We start from the raw sequence: 20911 nt of genomic DNA, 5'->3' as shown, positions 1-20911 counted from the left end.
ATCGATTGTAGATTTGGTAAAATTCATATGAAAAATCTGGAAAAAAACTCGATCATAACCGACCGTTTATATATCTAGTGAAGACTACTGCAGTAACTTTTATTGGAGCGCCATCTTCCGACATTGGTTGGCACCACTTCACTTCATTTCAAAGAGTCCTCACACCTCACTCACGTGAACTTAATGGGCCCCTAATTTTGTGGGCCTGAACTGTCCATGGACAACATAACCCGGAGTATTTAAAAGCCCATATCCAGCTCATCTGATTGACAAACTCAAACTGCCACGTGTTGTTCCAAATTCTCGAAGCTAAAATAACCATACCTTTCCTCGGATCTGCAATATTAAAAATACAGCAAAAGCCATGAAAAAAGCGCTTGGATCCGCTTTTGGGGAGAGAGAATTGTGGGACTGCTAACGAAACCCTCGCTCGTCGTGGTTGTGGTGACGGCGGAGGCGTTGGTGTGGACCTGGCGGCTTGAGATTGGAGATGAGGGGGCGATTGTGGGTTTCAAGCTAGCTGAATCGGAGAGCATGGTCGGCGATTTCTAGTTTGGCCGTGTTTCTCCGATTCTAATCTCTCTCTATCACAGGCGTCTTTCCTTTGGTTCGGGCTACAGGGCTTTGGTGGAGTTTGTTCTAATTGGAGGTCCTTTTTTTGATTTTACTATGAAATTTGAACAATTTTTGGTCATTGTTTGATTTTACCGTAGCTATGATTTGAGGATTTCCTAGATTACTTGTTTTCTGTGTTAATTGGGTCGAGTTGTTGTGCCAATATATCTATAGTTTTCCGAAATTTAGAAGCTTTGAACTGGTTAAGGGATCTGGTGGATTTATTTCTTTGAATGCTGTAGAACCTTGGGTAGCAGGACTCAATAGGTTGTTGGAAATTGCAGGAAATAATTGTTACCCTCCATCAAAATGGTTCTCAAAACCTTTGTACGCTGGAAGGAGATAACAGGTGTAATTGGAAGCAAATCAAAAAGAAGGTTTGAAAAGAAGCCTTGGACTGGCCGTACAAAGTCATATGTTGCGCCTGACGAAGAACTACTACCCTGTGTAGAATCAATAGAGCAGGGGCAGTGGGCGAACCTCCCACCGGAATTGCTTCTGGACATTATCCAAAGGGTAGAAGAGAGTGAGACCTCATGGCCGGCTCGTGCCGTGGTTACATTTTGTGCTTCAGTTTGTAGGTCGTGGAGGGAAATTACAAAGGAGATTGTTATGACTCCAGAGCAATGTGGAAAGATAACGTTTCCCATCTCATTAAAGCAGGTAACACTCTTTTCTCTATAGTTTTCAAGGTTTTTTCTCCGCTATCATGGTTGCTTATAATTTTTTTTCTCTCTTTGCTCTTGTAAACAGCCGGGTCCTCGTGAGTCTCCTATACAGTGCTTTATCGGGAGAGATAGAACTACTTCCACTTATTATTTGTACTATGGTCTCGTGCCTTGTAAGTGTTTTCTGCCTTTATCTTCATTTCTTTCACAAATTTAGACATATGAATCTTGGCATGATTGATGTTACTTTGTATTTGTTTTTCCATTTTATCCTTGCGCCATTACAATGTTGTGTGGTTTCTTCCAAATGAGAATATATAATTGATTATTACCACTTTCTACCTAGATTTTTGATCCTGCTGATGAAATATTGATCAGGAGCACGGTAGAACATGTTATTTTATTCTAGTTGGTACTGTCGGGGAATAATTTTGGTAGAAAAAAGATGGGGGTGAGTTGGAGATGACCTGATAAGGTTCTTTAAATATATTATCAAATCGTCAGCTGACCGAATTTCCCGATACTATTGGGAGCATTATTAGCATAAATAAAAAGGGGTTATGATGGAGTCAAGTTTCTAGTTCTTCCTACATAAGAAAAAAGAGAGTTGGTTGTTCGTCTAAGATTATAGGTTGACGAAGTTGACCATATTAAACATTTGTTTGTCTAGTTTTAGTGTATCATCAGATTATTGGTTACAAAGTCGCCTTATTGCTGATGTTAATGTATTCACAACTGAAGCCGAGAATGATAAACTGCTGTTAGCTGCCAGAAAGACCAGGAAGGGAACACATACAGACTTTGTGATTTCGTTAGTTTCTGATGATTTTTCTCGGGCCAGCAACACATATGTTGGTAAATTAAGGTGAGTCTTGGCGGTTAGCACCTCACACATGCTTCTCAATTTGGTTTAACACTGTTCTTTTCTGTCAGCTGCAACTAATAAGCTTATTTTTCACAGGTCTAACTTTTTTGGTACCAAGTTCACTGTATTTGACAGCCAGCCTCCTTGTGAAGCAGCAATGCGAATGACTAGCCGCACAAACCGCAGGATAAAGACTAAGCAGGTGTCTCCAAGAGTTCCGGCATGTAACTACGCTGTAGGCTCTATCTCATATGAACTAAATGTTTTGCGGACAAGAGGACCTAGAAGAATGAATTGCATCATGCATTCTATTCCTGTATCTTCTATCGAAGAAGGGGGCACTGCACCAACACCAACTTCCTTGTCACAATCATTTGATGAACATGTTTCCGCATTACCAGGCTCAAAAGTAAAGGAACCAGTCACGGATATCAGATCTGTGAGCTCCTTGGGGTCACCAGTGGTGGTTCAGCACCCAGTTGAGCCACTGGTCCTTAAAAATAAGGCTCCTAGATGGCATGAGCAACTGCAGTGCTGGTGCCTAAATTTCAAAGGACGTGTTACTGTTGCTTCCGTAAAGAATTTCCAGCTTGTGGCTGCCGTTGAGCCATCCCACAATGTCCCTGCTGCGGAGAAAGAAAAGGTAATCCTACAATTTGGTAAAATTGGAAAAGATATCTTCACCATGGATTACCGTTATCCCCTTTCAGCATTTCAAGCCTTTGCCATCTGCCTGAGCAGTTTTGATACCAAACCGGCCTGTGAATGATTGATAACCAAGTTCCAAGAGATATCTTGGTGTGCTGATTTTCTTCCTCGCTGTTTTGTATGGAAATGTAGATCTACAGCACTGTATATGGCCATCCAGAGATGTTTGTAGCCATTCTGTGGGAGTTCTTTTTCTAATCTTGGAATTACCTGTATGTTGCCTTGTCATATTGGCACTTATTTATTCAACTTTTAGAGGAAGCTCTTATCATATTGGCACATAGTTCTCATTCTTTTTCAGAAAAGGAAAACTAAAAATGCTTTTATGTTGTTGGATTTTCTTCACAATAATTTTTTGAAGTCATATCAGTACAACTTTAGTAGGATTTTCTATGAAGTATTACAGGTCTAATCACCTTTCAAGGAATAATTAACATGCATAATCTGCACTAGATTCTCCATACCTTCCAAGGGACCAGGCAAATCTCTCAAATTTCCAAGTTTTGACTAAATTTCTTTTCAATAGTGCCACAAGGGCCATCTCTATCCATACAAGTCTGACAAATCCTGATGGACAATGATAAGAATGATGACAATCAATAGCTTGGGTCTCTAATCCATCGGTAAAAATGTAAACCAGTCACTTTGAAATAATGCCAGTCACATTGAAGTACCAATTAATAGTTTATCCCCATGGAGCTAAGGGCAAGTACATTCCAAAGCAATTTATCAAAAAAAGAGGTACATAACAAAGCAAGATCACCACAGAACATCAAACCATCTGGCAGTGGCAGTGGCAGTGCAAATTGCTTAGATGCTCACTTGGAGATGTAAATCACTTGAGCAAAGAAAATGCAATTAGGAAGAACAAAATCAGGAAATGGCCCCATTTCTAAGCTCCTCAGCTGATGACAACATTTCTGTTGAATAATTCGTAGACTTGAGTTTCAAGAGAAATAGGAGCACTAAGCTGTTACAGATTTTACATGTCCAGAATCTGTAATCCTCTCCAGAATGACACACTGGCTCTCGTCTACTAGGCTACATTCTCATCTCACAGAAGAATAAGTAATAAATTCTCGAGAAGTAAACTGAAATGGTTGGTGCGGAATAGGGTTTCTGCAATGAAGCAATTAAAAATAAGTCACAGTGGAAATTCAAATACTGGCAAAACGAAAGAAGGGAAAATAACAAAGAGAGACATACGGTCGAGGCCCATAAACTTTAATCTGGCGGACATGAGTATCCCTCCCATTGAGATGATTTGACATCACAATGATTTGCAACATAAAGGTATTGACAAAAGTTTCCCTGCCCAATGATGCAGATAACAGATTGATTAACTAGCCAATGAATTTTCTCAAGCTGTGCACCGTTTCCTCAAAGGTATACAGAACAGGCAAATTAAAGCTATTTTCACGTTTCAATAAACAACCCCGCATAGTTTCACTCAATACTTCATAAAAGGGTCACATAAGCAATACAGATTACTGAGTATGAAAGGAGCAATTAAACTAAAAGCATTGTCATCAAGCTTCAAGAGTCACGTTCATGTATTTAGTAACAAGGTGGATAATTTGTGTTCTGCCACTCACCGAGGATCATTTCCAGATAATGATATATAAACCCAACCAGTTGGCTTGACAAGCTCCACAGTTTTTATCTCCTATGAGAATATTTGAAAACAAAGCCAAACACTATTAGAAAGGGAAAACAGTAGATAACTGTTATCGTCAAGCATGTTGTCATACAATTGAACAATCCAAAAATGTCTGCAAAGTTTTGGAAATTCACCTTCAAGTTGTGAAATCCATCACCAGCTCGAATGGAAATTTTACTTGGTGTATAGCTCTCATCAAGCTTGAAATCAACATATAGAACAACCAACTTCACAATAAAAGTGAAAAATAAGGAAATCCAACAAGCTCTTTGTTAACCAACCAAGTCAAAATCAAACAGAAACCCAACAATAACAAACTGATTAAAGCCAATTTTTAAGAGAAATGTGGAATTTTGAACACATACCTGCAGCTTCACTTTCTTCTGGAACTGAACATTCACCAAATGAGGCTGTGCACCGTCTGATCTGAAACCAAATAACAATATACATCTCCTCAGTATATTTTGAAACATAAAAAATCGAAATTGAAGAGCAACATGGATGAATGTGTTCTTACTGCCAATATGTTTCAAGATTTTCATCACGGAGAGAAGAGACGCCATTGCCGGGCTTGCACGAACTGACACTCCAAGCAGCCTTCTTGCCCATCTCTCTAAGATCGTCGTCCACAATCAGATGCTGGTTCCCTCCGGTTATCTTCCCCTCATCTTCTCCTTCTGATGACTCTGTCGCCATTTCTCAAACTCCAATGCGGTTAAGCAAAGGGACTTCACACGATAAAAACCCTAATGTCACCAAAACACTCGAAACCCTAATTGTGGGATAGCTAGCAATCTGGATTGTGAATTTTCGTTGTAATTTATGAAAATATACAACTGCGGTCAATTAAAAAGTGTTGGATGCAGTGCTTACATAATTCAAATTCAACTTTTAAGAAGGCGACTCCGAGTCTCCAACTCGCTCGTGGCCATCAATGTCATCTACCCTCCTAATTGAAAACTGGTCGGGGCAAGGGATCATCAAAGAAGTTCATAGGCCGTTTCACGGGCTGGATCTGTGTTACGAAAAAAGAATTCAGAATGCTTGGGCCCAAAGATGGCAAGCAGGCCTCATCTTGGAACTCATTGGCTTCTGGGCCGTTTCACGGGCTGGAGCTGTCTTAGCCTGTTAGGAGTATAGGACTTAGGAGAAACGGATTTCAAAATGCTTGGGCCCGAAAATGCCAAGCGGGCCTCATCTTAGTTGATCGTGGGCCTCTTTTCCGTTTCAGGGGCTGGAGCTGTGTTAGGTTAGGTTAGGGTTAGGGTTAGGGTTAGGGATAGGGAAAGGAGAGCTTTAGTTACATTCCGATTTTTACTAAAGTCACCTCAGTTTAATAACAACCCAAAGTTTTTACAATTTTCTTAATAGCACCCAAAGTATAGAAAATATTGGACAATTTAGAATTACATCCCATGCCCAAAATAGTGAACAAAAACAGGGGAAGAACAGTTGAAATGTTCACAAATCTGCTAAATCTGCATCTACCATAAACAAATACAACAACATTTCTTTACACAAAATGTATTTCAATAACGCAAGTCATACCTAAATCTGAAAACACCCAACAACCTATGCAGAAACCGAACTTTGGTTCGGTTGGTGTTAGAAAACAAAATTCCTATAAATACCCACACGAAAACCAATAAAATATAACACCCGGAACTCATAAAATTGGAGAAATCAAAACTCACAAGAAAAATTAAACATACACATGCAATGGAGGAAAAATAGATCGAGAGTAGCAACCAAGCAGGTCGCGAAGAAACAAAAAAAGAAGCGATTACCTTGCAAAAAATAAAAAGATGGAGATCACCAGAAATGGTTAAATAAAGTCCTTTGACACAGAGAAGTGAAGTGATGAAAAGTCCCAGAAAAAAGTGAAAAGGGAAAGACTTTTAATGAAACTAAATGCTCCGATGATGCAATTTGATTGAAATCAAATTGAAGAAACAACAGCATCAAGAGATAATCTCAATATACCTGATTTAGATTTGTTGTTTGAAGTAGATGCCCACAACATGAACACCAAAAACCCATCAGATCTTCTTAATGAGCTAAAAAATTCCAATTCTTGGACCTTTGACTTATCTTGGTGATGGTGAGGTAGTAAATTCCCACCAGATCTTCGATCGACGACGTCGTAGCTCTCCCATCAAATCTTCAACTTCGACAGAGACGCTCCTCTGTTCAGACTTCTAAAATTTCAAAGAAAGTGGGGTGTTTTAAGCCTCAAACTCAAAATATCTCTGGTCAACGTGAAGTCAACGTAAGTCGGGGTGTCTTTAGTAAAAATCGGAGTGTGACTAAAGTTTCCCTTAGGGAAAAGGCTCTCCCATCAGATCTTCAACTTCAACAGAAACGTTCCTCTGTTCAAACTTCTAAAGCTTCAAAGAAAGTGGGGTGTTTTAAGCCTCAAACTCAAAAGATCTCTGATCAACACGAAGTCAATGTAAGTCGGGGTGTTTTTAGTAAAAACCGGAGTGTGACTAAAGTTTCCCTTAGGGAAAAGGGAAGGAAAACAGACTTCAAAATGCTCGGGGCCCATAAACAGAATTCAGAATGGGCCGTTTGTAGTGACAAAGCTAGAAGGATTCTCAGATTGTTTTTTTTAGATCTCCGACGGCTGGACAGTGTGCCATGCCCAAATCCAATTATGGGACAAAAACATTGTTTTAAACTTTCTCCAAATGATTTTCCTTTCTGAAAAAAAAGAAGAAGAAGCTGCTCTGCTCTGTTATGCCAAGTATAGAATAAGGTTTAAGGAAACCTAAGTTCGTGCGAGCCTAACTAACCTTGCATAAAGCAACAAATGTGGACCAACTAACTTCCCTCTCTTTCACTACTCTCCACTTGCCTTGAATGTCATTTTCTATAACAAATGACCTTTCCTTATGTGGTCCTCTCTCCCTTTCCATCATCCACATCCATACAGAGACACATCAACGGTTGTTGTGAGGTGAAAATTTTAGGGACATTTTTCCACACAAAAAGAAAGAAGGCATTACATCATAGACAGCTGGAGCCGGGCAACAGAAATTTAGGAACCATAGTATAGCAATAAGCCAATAACAGTCTCTGTATACGTTCAGACAAAGATACATGGTATGTGTGAAAAATTGAAATTTTGAAGTAACAATCCTTAGAATATGATCCTTAGAATGTCATAGTTGATGTCATGGAAGTGAGACATGATTCCTTTCAATGGAATCGAACATTGTAAATGCTGTGCAAATCAGTATTCCAAGTTGGAAGAGCTTCATGTTGCTGCAACACAATTCCAAAACAAGAAAAAATAATCACAAGATGAATGGAAAAATTGCTGAAATGATCAAATCCATTCAGGGTTGAGAGGATTACAGGGAAGCAGGACGAGTCGGGACATAATTCAGGGGTAGACAAACAAGAGCTGTTAGAATTTTCGGGCGCAGTTTGAAGAAGACTATTCTGTACATCCAATTGAGTTTTCGCAGTTTGTTGGTTCATCAAACTAAGCTGAAAGCAGGGATTATTGGCTACCTCTAACAACGTAGTGGCTGCTGGAAAATCCGCGATGTGAGCAGGAAACTTCATTGCATAAATTATTGAAACACAAGTTAGTTTAGAGACTAAATACTTCACAAATAACCAATTTTCAATTCAACTAGCCATTCCTAGAGATGTAGTCTTACCTCTTTTGGGAAGAAGTAATCAATGCTGAACTCCGTCCTTGTACTTAAAGCAGCCAATTTCATTGACAAAAACTGCCAGTAAATTCAGACTTCATTAGTTTATTGTCAATTATAGCATTTTATGTATCATTGAAATGGATGACAGGGTGTGTGGGTTTGTTTAATTACCTCAACTTGTCTTTGAAGAGATTGAACATAATTGATGATTTCATCAAGCATTCCAGTCTTTCCAATAACCTTGTTGCAACCAGGGACTAATTCTTGCAAACACTTCATTTTGTTACTAATCTTTTCCCTTCTAGCCTGCACATATCAATTGCAAACGCAATCAGAAACTTCTCTTGTGATCACCACATATTTTAGTCAAAATTCTGCTTAAAAGGAGTATGAACAATTGAACATACTCTTTCTGCTAAGCTATGACTGTCAGTAGCCTGTCCGCGACGTGCCCTGACATGAATGTAACCTGCTTTTTCAGCTTTCGAAGTCTTGGATTCTTCCTTTGAAGTATTTGGTGAGTTTTCGTTGCTACCCAATTTCACTTCTTTAACTCTTTTTTCATCAGCTTCTTTTGGTATAACAAACTGAAACACAATAACCCACACAACTCAATGATATCAATTGATAGTCTCATAGAAACGATATCAATTCAGTTAATTGGTAAAAACGGTAAACAACTTCCATGCATAAGACTGTTGCAATGGGCGGAGGCGGGGACATACAGAATCTACGTAAACATTACCCCACAAATATGTGAAGAGTTTGTTTACAAAAATTAAACATGTAGCCTTTAGGTTCATCACTGCAAATATACTATTGGGCCACATATTTATCTATGTAGTAAACATGAATTGATTAAGCACAAAAAAGAAAAAGAAAAACAAAACAACCTACCTCTGTTTTCCTCTTTTTCATCCCATCTCTCTCCTGGTTCAGCATTATTTTCTTCTCCAGTAAGTTCAAATCTAATTCTTTATCACTAAATTTGGGCCAATCGAACATCTCTTGATGCACTGACTGGTTCTGCAACATGAAGTTCTGAAGCTGAAGCAACCCTTGTTGTCTCTCAAGCAGAGCCATCTCCACACTGTCCATGCTTTCTTGGGCACTCAAAAACAATTGCTCTGTTGGGAGAGAATGAGATTGTTGATATTTCCAATAGTCCCAAAACCAATAGAAAAAAAAAAAGAAAAAAGAAAAAAGAAGAGAAGTTTTGCTTGAAATGGATAGATAAGAGAGTGTGTGTGTGAGGGAGAGAGAGTTAAAACTTAAAAGAATGTAAGGCATTAAATAGGAGCAGTAGCAATGGGTCACGATATAACTTGTATGACAATGTTGTGGCAGAGTAACGGGAAAAGGCATCGAACGGGATTTTGGTCGGGTGTTGCCGTTTTGGGATTTTTGGGACACAATTTGATACGGAAGTAAAAGACGAAAACGACATTAGAGGATGGATGGATTTGACGCTTTCAACCTTTCCACTTGTCTTCGCGAGCCGTCAAAAGATATTCAATAATGGCTACTTTTGTAAATTAAAATTCGATACTATACTTTTTTTTTAATTTTATTTTAATGTGAGGGATCGTTAACAAAAACTCGAATAAAATAATGCGAAAACAATTTTAATGAAATTCATAATATTTAGCTGATATAGCTATATATCTAAACTATCATGTTGAAATTACAGATAAGAATTTTCATGATGAACAGACGAGTATGAATTTGATCTTCAGTAGGAATTGAAATAGAACTTTTCATTCTGTCTTGTCGTGTACCTGGTATACATGGCTTGTTTTGGTTGGGCTGTTCGTCCATTAAAGTGGCAAGTGAGTTGGATTCAGAACATTGTAAAATAGTTCGTTCCATATCTAATGTGGGTATTAAGAGTATTGAGAGGACTTTTTCCTAGTACGAGAAGACTAGAAAACATGCCCCGCCGGTTATCGTGCCCACGATATAAAGGCTAGATAGTCAACCTAGAATGGATAACACTACAACTTCCATTTTAAAAACAGAGAAATCATGGCCACAGAAGATATTCTCAAATCAAAGGAGAGTGGAACATATACAAAGAATTGGATGGTAAAGAGGTGTAGTCTCTTTCACAAAACCAGTCCCCACTCTCATTTGCACAACTGAACCAAATTTATTAGGGTTTTATAATTTTAGTTAATTATAATAGCATTGTTTAGTAAGAAAAAGTATTAGACAACCTAGTAGGTTTAGCAACTCTTCATTTTGTTATTAAAATGAAGATAGATTCATGCACCAAAATGAAATTGGCGACAAAACAAAACTTCTGCTAATTTATTTTAAAATAGAGAGTACCTAATAACGTATCTTCACAAACTCAGAGCTTTAATTATGTTGAATCAATTTTTCCTTTAAATTATAATTCTTTTTTAAAGTTGTCAGGAAAGTCTATTTTCTTACAAGAAAGGATAGTGGACAAGTTATGGATAAGTTTATTAGGTTTAAAGGACGATCCAAGGGCAGTCCGACAATATGTACCAATCTAGGGTAACAAAGGCCAAGACCCACCAAACCCATCTCCTTGTCTTCCCAATTAAATTTTCTATCACTCTTAAAGACATGGTTTTATTGGTTTTTTATGTTCCCAATCAGAAAGAGGTCACAGGCATCCTGGTTCCAGGAGGACATGAACCATTATATATATATATATATATAATTATTTTATCTTTTTATATACGGAACCATTATTTTATATGCTCAGCCTGTACATTTATTCTTTATGGGATACCAAGTATCAGTTCTCCACACCGCAAACTTGTAAGCTTCTTTGCCTTAGAATTACTTACACACAAGCCACAAAAGTAGCTGTCAGAAACTGCTCCACTGCACTTCACAATTCCTTCTTTGCATTTCCCCCCAAAAAAGATTATGGGTTGCAGAAAAACAAACCAAAGTAGGTTTTCTTCAATCAAATGTACTTCTGACATCTCTAAAGGGTAATCTAAATCATTGTCTGTCTCTCCCCACCAGTCCCCACAATAGGCCCTCAATGCATGTTAATAAAATAAACTTGACAAATCAAGGGACAAGATCATATTACCTTTGATGGAGGAAGATATAGTGTGTAGATCTAAGGGCCCCAGTACCTCCTCTTTCCAGTCTTTCCAGAGTTTAGATTTATTTGGATAAAACAAGCAGAGACATCCATTAAATGATGGGGATGAAGATAAGTGATTGAAAGGTAGGAGACCATGAGTTTGGCAAATTTTGGGAGGATCTTATGATTCACCACCCACTTCATATGCTTTTGTCTCCAATTTGCTTAGGAGCTGAAAACCACTCGCTTACCTACCACTCTTATCTGTTTCAACAAATCAAAATTCTTCTCAAGTTTAATGCCAACTCCAAATAATCGAGTTTAACCAAGCAATAAACAGTTTGCCGCGTGATTGTATAAATCGAGAGCCTAGAAATGTAGACGGAAGAAGAAAATGAAGGATGGAGTGTTTTACCTCGCTCTTCTGGTTCCACATGAGGGCTGATCAATCTGGTAAAAATCACATATTTGGTTATTCACAAAGGACCTGCAGAAATAAAAGCAATGAATTTGCATCAGCAAAACAATGTCACTAGCGAGCTGACTAGGTGGAAAGAAGTATAAACTAATTACGCATTTAGCTTGTTTCATAGAAACTGATCCCTCAATGGACTGAAACAAATATGAAGATCATGATAGTATAACAACGTGAATGTAAGTATCCAGCAGGGAAGAATTAGTTACGCCTGAAAGACTGCAGGTATACTTCAAAATGAAAAAAAAAAATCCTTTCAGCATATCAATTACACATAACTGAACTATACATTTACCATCTATACAGCAGTAAAGAATTATACATACCAACAGGCAACAAGTTAGGAAGCAGTATTGCGAGAAAATAAACCACTAAGTAAATCAGCCCTTGTAGGATTATCTCACCCCCCTATTCTAGACAAATAAGAGAAGCCCTTCAGACACAAGAAAGGCAGATTTAATGTACTCACCAGTATAATGAACTCTAGGTCAAGAAGTGCCCATGAAATGAGGAAGATCTAAGCTTTCATGTCTCTTTTGGAAGCAACAGAAATGGACTTTAAGAACACAGCTAATTTCATCCCAAAAAAACCCGAAGCCTTGGAAGATGATTTCTTTTCCGTGGAATTGTAATTGACATCTCGAGAGGCATCAAAGTCAGAACCATTGCAGATTTGCAGTCTTCCTCAGCATCATATTTGATATCTCTTAATTTTTGGAGCAGTTCAATTGCGCTAGCCCTTACCTTCTCAGTTCCATTAAATGATAGATCAACTAGTGCAGGGATAACACCTTTATCCATGACCGTGTAACAATATTGAACCTGTTCTGAGCACAATGAAAGAAGAAAGGACACTGCATGCTCTTGATCCTCACAACTTCAAATCTCAAATATTTCAGCAGTAGAAGCAACACATTCATCAGATTCAGCAATAGAAACCCTAGTCTCCTCATTGTCAAAGAAGACTTTCAAAAGAGATTGCGACGCATGAAACATAAATCAGTATCATATCATTGGTAACGCATCGATGGAAAACGTGGAGCTAGACCCAATATAGATGGACCCTTCTAATTGCATTTACAGACCCATCAATTATCACATATTTCACACCCCCTTGTGTACGAGGATTTTAACAGAACAGCTGTTCAATGTGCATGTTCAAGCAATCAGTTTAAGCATACAGATGACAATGACAGGAAATCATAATGATGTAAACGGCGAAATAACAATTATAGAAGATGAATGAAAAAATGTGAAATTCAATGCATTATACTCGTGTAAGTATAGCAGCTTTAACCTAGCATTACAGAAAATTAATTTTTTCTTTGTGATTTTAGCTTGTAATTTTATACTGCAATAATCATAACTTAATGTTGGAAAACAGGAACATGCACACAATTTTGTTATGATATATTCTACAGAAGTCTTATTTGATACTTCTTTAGAAATCGATCCAAAGCTGTCTTCTGATCGGAAGGCGAAACAACCTACCGGTGATACTAGTATATGATGAGAAATGACTGCTAAGAAAAAATGAAATATGATGAGAATGTGAAGTCAACACAGTATTGAGCATTGACTAACGTGGGGGTAGAGGCTAAGAATCCAACTAGTTCACGAGAATTGGCATTTGGAACAAGGAATCTAGTACTATAACCAAGGCCATGATGACTTTAATAATAAAAGATTCACCTTAGTCAAGAATCGACTACCCATAGTGACTCCACAGGATGATTGCAAATTCAACTAGTTAGTTGTGGATTGCTTGCAGAACGCACTCCCTCGTGCATTTTTTGGGTTGCTTCCTAGCCCATCTTAAATTGATAAATCATCAACTTCAGAATAAGCCCATGCATATCACATTTTCTTAGAGAAGTAGTCGGAGTGGGCTGTGCCATATTTGGCCAATCGTGGTCTGGCTGAGCTAGAATCCAAAGTTGCGCAAGCAATGATATTCATGTATGTGTATACAACTATTCTGCCAGCAAAAAAATTATTGCTTTCTCATGCAGGCTATAAGAAAGAAACCAGACTTGTTTATGATCAATTCAAACCAAAGCACTCTTGCAGATACATCCATGACTAATGTCATTATGGAGTCAGTGACTAAACATGAAACAGCTAGTTGTCCTAGCTTCCGACTATTTTGGTTCCATGACAAAACATATCCCTAACTCACATCATGACAATTATGTGATATCTTATCCATCAAATTCAAGCCACAAAACTATTGTCACCTCAGAGATATTTTTAACAGTTCCTTGCGCTTTTAAGCTTACACGACAAAGGATCAGGACTCTGTCCAGCCCACAAGTGAAATCTATGATACACCGGCCTACAAAACCAATTAATATGTATAATGGACATCATACATCAATATGCTCATCTTTAGGGAACCATATCACTGAGATCCTTCTAGCCCTCGCATTTAGAATCGGGGAATAGATACTTGTGGTTTCCACTTTCCATTTTTTTTCCTCTCTTTTTTAAAAAGATTCCTTCTATAAGTGGTTCTCAATGTAAAAGCTGGCTGATATGTGTACATAGTTCATTTCTTCCACTCTGGGAATGACGTATTTCTCTGGTAAGCTGACTATATAGTATAAAGTATAAACCCTTAGTTTTACTAGAGCTACTAGAAATCTAACTCTGAAAACCTGGTAGCAAGTACTCCACATGACATTGACTAGCAAGTAGCAAAGAGGTCCACGAGCACCCTCCACAAAAGTTTTTTTTTTTTTTAAAATAAAAGTAAAAAAAAAAGAAAAAAGAGGAGGAATCTGTGGGCATTACTTTTAGAGATGAGGATTTGAAGAGAGAAGGATTCCAAATATCAGCAGGAAGATGTACCTTAAGGACCACTTTGGATACAGAATCACATATGCTTTTCACATTTTCATAAGTCTCTCTCAACCAATGATTTGCTTGAATCCCCATTCCACTTCTCCAAAAGCCTACTAGCTATGAAATTCCTTTAGCAATTATTGGTGTCAAACATGTGTCATTAGTGACTAAACCATACCCTATCAAAAATATAAAAGCAGAATGATGGAAAAGTGTAACCATTGTTCAACTAATTTTATAGAGGACGAATAGAATGACCTTGCAGGCTTGCACTAACTGCAGGCATATAAGTAAAAAAAATTAAAAGAACATTAGGCACTCAGCATGATTCATCCTACATTTCCCGAACCATATAACAATGATAAAAAAAAAAAAGAACATGGGGAGGAGACAGCAAAGGCTTTTGTATAGAAATTCTACGCAATACCTGCTTCCTTGCATATTTGATCTGGGGAAAAAGGATATGACAGAATTCCACTTGCAAATGTACCAACCAACTTGGTCGGCTGGCAGATTAGCTTCTTCGTATCTGCCAAGATATTATATCACATTTAGAATATACCTCACATTTTAAGCAACTATTTACTTTCCAGCAAGGAATTCAGTCCATGTATGATGTATCGGTTGGAATTATGGTGAGAGGAAGAGCCAACAACCACAATGTTTTTAGCAAAGGAAAATTGAAAGAACAATCTAAAGAATGAAGAGGCACACTCTATAAAAGTCATCATCAAGAAAATCTTTTGAACTTTCAAGTGGTCAATGTGATGGCACAGAACAAGTCAAATGAGTTTGATGACATCTTACTGAAAGCATATATACCTAATTGTATATGACTAAAATGTCTTTATCATTTTTTGTTTATCACAAGAGTATTCACTTATAAAAGGCAGAAATCTTTATTTTTCAACAATATCGGAAAGGAACCATCATATCCTAGTTAGCATAATCAGTGGATCCATCTTATCCATGATGCATTGAGGTTTTAATTGGCACTTGGCAGGAAAACTAACAGCTAAAGATGATGCATTTTGAAAGATGCCAGCATCAAAAAAAGGTTGTCAAATCATCAACAGAACATGAAGAAAAGGCTAACCATGCTGCTTGAGGTTCGTTACTAATTTTGAGTACATTATAGATAAGGCCACAAGGATTAGCTCAACCAACCAAGTTGAAAGTAGGCAATCACAAATACAACAATACAAATTAATGTAATTAAAAGTAGATATGCGCTTTTCCTAAGTGAAACAGGAAAAAAAAAAAAAGTTGTTCTTGATCCAACCCCACTATTTAGTCTCTTGAATCAAGCTCCATGGTGCTTCCCTAGTAATTAGTCCCTTGAACATCCTTATTCCTTAGTCAACAAACTGATAGTACCTCGTTTTCAACATTGGAGAGGCTTAGATTTCCTTTCAACCAAGTGACCTAGTCATCAGCAACACTTACACATGCTCTGGACCAATAGCAGAGCCGGATAACAGAATGCATGAAATCCAGAAAAATAAAAGAAAAGGTTTCTATGAGAACAGCAAAACCAAACAAGTCCTTCTCTGTGTAAAAGTAAACCACCAGAAAAAGAATCACAGTAAAAGCCAATTTTTCCTCCTACCTAGAGGATAAAAACTCCAAAATAGTAGCAGACATAGATTAGCATTTCTACAGGGCTATACCACATGATACTATTTTTTAATCAAGTCATGTCATAATAGTTGACCCCATCCCATAAATATATTCTAGCCGAGTGTTGCCATACTTTTTTTAATTCTGTACTATTGTCAAAAAGGACGTTCATGATTCTGTTTCTTGAAAGGTTTGTTGATAAGAGGCGAGAGCAGTTGCCCATCAAAATTCGAGAAGGGTGTCCTGTTACTTTTATTACCAAGATTGCTCTTATATACTCCTTTTCTTTTAGTCCCTGTTTGTCCAATAGCAAAGCTGAATAATCCATATACATTTTTTAAAACCCCAATTATGCCAAAAGTACAAATGTCAACTATGCAGACAATTTTGCCTTATTGGCTGAGTCAATAACACCTGCAGCTAGTCATTCAATTACTGTAGACTCATATGAAATACCCTGATTCCTCATACCATAAGGATGAGTCTAGGTGGTGCCACGCTGCCACTCATTATGCAGTCAAACAAGAAGTCCAATTCATTAGTTTAAATGAAACAGCTGGAGAATTGGAAAAAAAATCCTTTTGCAGTCTCACTTTTTCAGATTGACATGCGAAGAAATATCAACAGGGGTGAAAGGAATATCTACCCACTTGATAGGTGAGATCGATAATCAGAACTATCTCCTTAAAGCCTCAAAATTCTCCTAAATAGTGCCGTTATATGCGTAACAGAGTGATTATATCTTGAGTTGATGCAATGAGCAAAGCCTGGATAATTGGTGTACGATCCTATTGCTATGAGAAAACAGGCTGTGGGATAGCTCCAGCTAATTCCAAGGTAGGACTGGCTTATAAATAACAGAGGAAATCCCACTTGCCACTGATGATAATCAAGGAATATTCCTTGTTTTGAACAAAAATAAAGATCATGTCCTTTTGATACTGATTCTTCTCTTTCCCTCACAGTTCTTGTCCTGCTCTATCTCATGGTTCCTAAGGGGCCGGATCACCCCTCTTCTAACCTTTAGGAGGATATATTCCCCCAACTGGCACAACCCCACCACCTTTTTCCTGTTTATAAGGAGCTCACTTGGTTGCACCTCCCAACCCATTCTTTGGCTAAAACCCATCTTCCTTGACTGTAACAACCCGTCTTTTCCCTTCTTTCTCTTTTGGTGGGATTCAATCTCGTCTCTCTTATATTCAAAAATAGGGTTTTGACACTTTCCCCTGTGATCATCTAGAGCCTATATTAGCATATCTAGCATTCAACAGTTCTTAAATTGAAGTTGAATTTTTCTCTATGGCATCCAACTTTCTAACTTCTTCCTGTAGCTCTAGCTCCTCATGGACAACTAAGCAGAACAAACAATTTGAAAAGGCCTTGGCCTTGTATGACAAGGATACACCTGATCGCTGGCAGAATGTGGCCAAAGCTGTTGGTGGAAAATCTCCAGAGGAAGTGAAGAGGCATTATGAGATCCTCATTAAGGATGTTAGAGAAATTGAGTCTGGTCGGGTCCCATTCCCCAATTACAGATCAGGTGTGAACAACAACTAAGGCAGGCAAGAAAAATAGAGGTAATGCACTGCTCTAGTTACTCTAACTGCTATCACAGCCAAACCATACCATTTTCAGCTTGTTCTAAGCCCGCTTGTACAAAAGCTACACATAAACACTTTATATAATTCAAATGTGAGTAGGAATACCATCATGCGTGAATCATCGATTTTGAAAAATGTTGGACTAATAGTTCCCAGATTTATTTCAGATTGCTAGGGTTTTGCAATAAAATGTTAGTGATAGGCCACATTAATAAATGGGCATTGGTTATTCATCATGAAAAGCTGGAGAGTGGAGACCTTAGTTAGATCTACCATGCACCGGTCCAACATTCCAGAGTTTAGAATGTATTTAATGATGTCGTCCTGGAAATGTATACACAAACTACTTCTAAATGAGCATCAGTTTCTACTACTGATTATTAGGACCACCATCATCTCCACCTCTCTATTTATTGCACATAATAAATACAAAGGACTTAGCTGACCACAATCTGCTAAACAATCTTATCCTGTCCCTAAGCCAAGGAAAGACCAGATGAGATCTAATTGTTTTGGATAACATACTATTGGTCCTATGCTTGCTATTCTCTTGTAAACCCAACTCAATATCTTATAATTTTTTTTCATTCAAGTGGAACCTGTTCTGTTTACTAGATTGTCTTTTATGCGGTTCAACTGCTTTTCCAATATATCTGAACCTTTTGGGCCTTTCGCTACATTATCCAGACCGACAAATTTTGGCATGTATATCAATTCTCTGTGCTAAAACACTTTCTTCCTTTCTATCTTAACTGTTTGCAGGGTAGTCCAGTGGCCTCAGCACGTCCAGCAACTTGACCTCACCAGTAAAATAGTTTTAAAAAAAAGGTATATGCAGTAAAATGCTTGGAATGTACCAAGATCTGAGTTATATATGCTACTCCTCTTCTTTCCTACTCAATTTGTCCATCCAAGTGTCTGATTTATCTATTATCTTTGTCTAATTCATGTTCATATGTATAAGCGTTCTTCAATATGACGAGTTGCAAACCTAATTCGTACGGAATTATATTCGAGCATTATGAGAAAACCGTGATTCACGATTCCAAATCCTAAAAATTGTAACTATACTAACAAAATACGCATCAACTTGTGACACATTTTCCAAATCAAACAGAACATCTTTCGATTCAAAGAGAGAGACACGATTGACCAGTTTTCGTTTCATATCGTACAAATTCGCGACTGACAAAATCAAATCGTACAGACCACAGATGACCATTAAAATAGTTGTTTGGGATCGAACATTGACCTGATAGATTCCAGATTTCCAGTATTGCGTGCCACAAAGTCAAGCGTGAAGACGGATGTGGAGCTCCGAAACCCTCCCGAAGAAATTTGTGATCAAATGAGATACGTACGCACGCCTCGAAAGCAAATTAGGGCAAGCGAATTTTCGAAGAAGGAGATGAATGACACTGGAAATCAAAGAAACTGAAAAAGAAGACTGTAATTGAAAACCAAATCGGGATTTGATTTAAATTTTTGGGAAGTGTTGGCTGCTGGTGGAATGGCGGGGGCGGGGTTTTTTCAATCATTTGGCATTTCAGTAATAATCTGGTTTAAACTTTAAACCGCATCAGATGAGTGGGCTTTAAACCGACCATGTTCAGGCCTGCTATTTCGAAGGCCCAACAAATAGCTATGGGCCTTACTTCATGCTCAATTTCGGCCCAAGGTTGCAGAAAAGAAAACAAGCGTGTACAGTGTACTAGTTCAAAACGATGCGTATCACGCGGCCACTGACAGATAGTCTTTTGAACACACGTCTCACAAGACTAGCATTGCAAGTCCCATAAAAGCGTCCCCTATTCTCGCCACGTAGCTTTCCCACGACGCCACGTGTCAAACACCCAAGTGTTTCAAACTTCAACTTGATTAATTGATCGGTGTTTCAGTTATTGTCAAGAAAACAAGAGAGATGGAGAGGAGACTGGTAATGGTGGTGGCGTTGTGGTTACTGGCCATGTCGGTGAATTTGTGTTGGTGCTGGGGAGAGGATGCAGCGCAGAGAATGAATCTGGCTGCAGAGAATTCAAAAGTCAGAGGATTTGGATACGGAGAAGGTAATGGAGACAGGGGGCTCAGAATATAGTGGACAGAACAGACGATGCTGCGAGTAAGGCAGCAGAGACCGTGAATTCTGCAGGTATGTAGTTGCTTGATTAATTGTTCAAACTTGTTAGAATATGGTATGAATGATAATGTAATGCTGGCAAAGTACAAAATTTTAAGATGATATGGGCACAAGAGGTCTTGGGTATTTTATTGAGAAGTTGGGTCAAATGTTTGGGTTTGTCCCTTAACAAACTTTAAGTTTTCACATGTTGGGTAGTCGGATTATCCACAGAAATAATGTACGGTACATTGTGTTTTTCTCACAAAAATATTGTACTAAATGGATAATGTGCAGGCAATATTCAATAGATGTTACATGCTATAGTATTTTGTACCTTGCAATTCAAATCTAATGGCTTGAATTCACTGAGAGAAATTTGAATTGTAGTGTCTACACTACACTGATGAATTGCAAGCATGATATAGATGGTAGATTCTGATCAAATTGAATGAAAAAAAGTGATCTTTTGTAACAAACTACTCCAAATTATTGAGGAATATTCAATCTTTGATATATAATGTCCATAATTGTTTACAAAACCTAGTCGAGGATTTTGGCCCTGATTGCATTTATTTACTTACAGATGCTTCGAGTTATGCGTCCTGAGAAGGTAAATCAAGGTATGCAAATGTCCACTGACAAGGCTGGTGATGCTAGAGACACAATGTCAGAAGCAATGGATTATGGAAAAGAGAGAGCAGCTGATGCTTGCAATATGGCTTCAAAGATGGCCACGAACAAGGATTGCGAAGCCTGGTATACGGCTGCTTCAGAAAAGGCAAACTACATTAAAGATATAGATCGGTATATATAATGGATGTTGGAAGAAAGAGAGCGTGTGATGCGATGAACACGATTTCAAATTATATGCCCTCGGATAAGGACTATCAAGCTTGGCATAACGCAGCTGCGGGCAAGGCAATTAACATTAAAGATAGAGCACAAGATGCTAGGAACGAGGAGGCTTCAAACTATATGCCCTCGGTTAAAGA

At 38.1% G+C, this 20911-nt stretch overlaps 4 protein-coding genes across 9 annotated transcripts; 2 read left to right on the top strand and 2 right to left on the bottom strand.

Annotated features, from left to right (window-relative positions):
* The first annotated feature begins 314 nt into the window (after window positions 1–314).
* On the top strand, window positions 315–3156 carry LOC119998162 (tubby-like F-box protein 5). 2 transcript variants are annotated; one of them, XM_038845401.1, is made up of 5 exons: window positions 315–649; window positions 900–1278; window positions 1369–1456; window positions 2019–2148; window positions 2245–3156. In XM_038845401.1, the coding sequence occupies exons 2-5, from the start codon at window positions 925–927 to the stop codon at window positions 2915–2917; spliced, it is 1245 nt and encodes a 414-aa protein (XP_038701329.1). In that variant the 5' UTR covers window positions 315–649; window positions 900–924; the 3' UTR covers window positions 2918–3156. The 2 variants fall into 2 exon arrangements, with proteins under 2 accessions (XP_038701329.1, XP_038701335.1); XM_038845407.1 differs by having other exon boundaries at window positions 316–649; window positions 2025–2148.
* A 304-nt stretch (window positions 3157–3460) lies between these two features.
* On the bottom strand, window positions 3461–5549 carry LOC119998173 (anaphase-promoting complex subunit 10). 3 transcript variants are annotated; one of them, XM_038845427.1, is made up of 7 exons: window positions 5390–5549; window positions 5034–5244; window positions 4882–4942; window positions 4651–4743; window positions 4452–4522; window positions 4063–4167; window positions 3461–3975 (listed from the first exon to the last, which is right to left on the bottom strand). In XM_038845427.1, the coding sequence occupies exons 2-7, from the start codon at window positions 5210–5212 to the stop codon at window positions 3906–3908; spliced, it is 579 nt and encodes a 192-aa protein (XP_038701355.1). In that variant the 5' UTR covers window positions 5213–5244; window positions 5390–5549; the 3' UTR covers window positions 3461–3905. The 3 variants fall into 3 exon arrangements, with proteins under 3 accessions (XP_038701355.1, XP_038701363.1, XP_038701349.1); XM_038845435.1 differs by having other exon boundaries at window positions 5034–5262; window positions 5390–5497; XM_038845421.1 differs by having other exon boundaries at window positions 5034–5477.
* A 1997-nt stretch (window positions 5550–7546) lies between these two features.
* Window positions 7547–19318, bottom strand: LOC120008794 (transcription factor bHLH63-like). Of its 3 annotated transcripts, none has more exons than XM_038859247.1 (11): window positions 19053–19318; window positions 15004–15105; window positions 12202–12873; window positions 11673–11744; window positions 11261–11521; window positions 9082–9311; window positions 8592–8771; window positions 8356–8490; window positions 8188–8259; window positions 7877–8083; window positions 7547–7783 (listed from the first exon to the last, which is right to left on the bottom strand). In XM_038859247.1, exons 6-11 carry the CDS (start codon window positions 9280–9282, stop codon window positions 7718–7720), a joined length of 861 nt encoding a protein of 286 aa, XP_038715175.1. In that variant the 5' UTR covers window positions 9283–9311; window positions 11261–11521; window positions 11673–11744; window positions 12202–12873; window positions 15004–15105; window positions 19053–19318; the 3' UTR covers window positions 7547–7717. The 3 variants fall into 3 exon arrangements, with proteins under 3 accessions (XP_038715175.1, XP_038715242.1, XP_038715111.1); XM_038859314.1 differs by having other exon boundaries at window positions 12202–12697; XM_038859183.1 differs by having other exon boundaries at window positions 12202–15105.
* On the top strand, window positions 16955–18783 carry LOC120008976 (protein RADIALIS-like 3). The gene is made up of 2 exons (XM_038859424.1): window positions 16955–17776; window positions 18563–18783. The coding sequence occupies exon 1, from the start codon at window positions 17499–17501 to the stop codon at window positions 17754–17756; it is 258 nt and encodes an 85-aa protein (XP_038715352.1). The 5' UTR covers window positions 16955–17498; the 3' UTR covers window positions 17757–17776; window positions 18563–18783.
* Window positions 19319–20911: the final 1593 nt, after the last annotated feature.

This window comes from Tripterygium wilfordii, chromosome 1, assembly GCF_013401445.1.
Source record: "Tripterygium wilfordii isolate XIE 37 chromosome 1, ASM1340144v1, whole genome shotgun sequence".
Classification (NCBI taxonomy): Eukaryota; Viridiplantae; Streptophyta; class Magnoliopsida; order Celastrales; family Celastraceae; genus Tripterygium; species Tripterygium wilfordii.
This window is presented reverse-complemented; position numbering and strand designations above follow the sequence as displayed.

Bases quoted from the DNA above. Each gene is read 5' to 3' on its own strand.
- LOC119998162 (XM_038845401.1), top strand. From the start codon at position 925: ATGGTTCTCAAAACCTTTGTACGCTGGAAGGAGATAACAGGTGTAATT. The intron at 1,457-2,018 runs GTAAGTGTTTTC...ATGTATTCACAA, and splicing joins GTACTATGGTCTCGTGCCTT to CTGAAGCCGAGAATGATAAA. The intron at 2,149-2,244 runs GTGAGTCTTGGC...TATTTTTCACAG, and splicing joins ACATATGTTGGTAAATTAAG to GTCTAACTTTTTTGGTACCA.
- LOC119998173 (XM_038845427.1), bottom strand. From the start codon at position 5,212: ATGGCGACAGAGTCATCAGAAGGAGAAGATGAGGGGAAGATAACCGGA. The intron at 4,744-4,881 runs GTATGTGTTCAA...TTTATTGTGAAG, and splicing joins AGAAGAAAGTGAAGCTGCAG to TTGGTTGTTCTATATGTTGA. The intron at 3,976-4,062 runs GTATGTCTCTCT...GCTTCATTGCAG, and splicing joins AAAGTTTATGGGCCTCGACC to AAACCCTATTCCGCACCAAC.
- LOC120008794 (XM_038859183.1), bottom strand. From the start codon at position 9,282: ATGGACAGTGTGGAGATGGCTCTGCTTGAGAGACAACAAGGGTTGCTT. The intron at 8,260-8,355 runs GTAATTAAACAA...ATTTACTGGCAG, and splicing joins CTCTTCAAAGACAAGTTGAG to TTTTTGTCAATGAAATTGGC. The intron at 8,084-8,187 runs GTAAGACTACAT...TATGCAATGAAG, and splicing joins ATTACTTCTTCCCAAAAGAG to TTTCCTGCTCACATCGCGGA.
- LOC120008976 (XM_038859424.1), top strand. From the start codon at position 17,499: ATGGCATCCAACTTTCTAACTTCTTCCTGTAGCTCTAGCTCCTCATGG.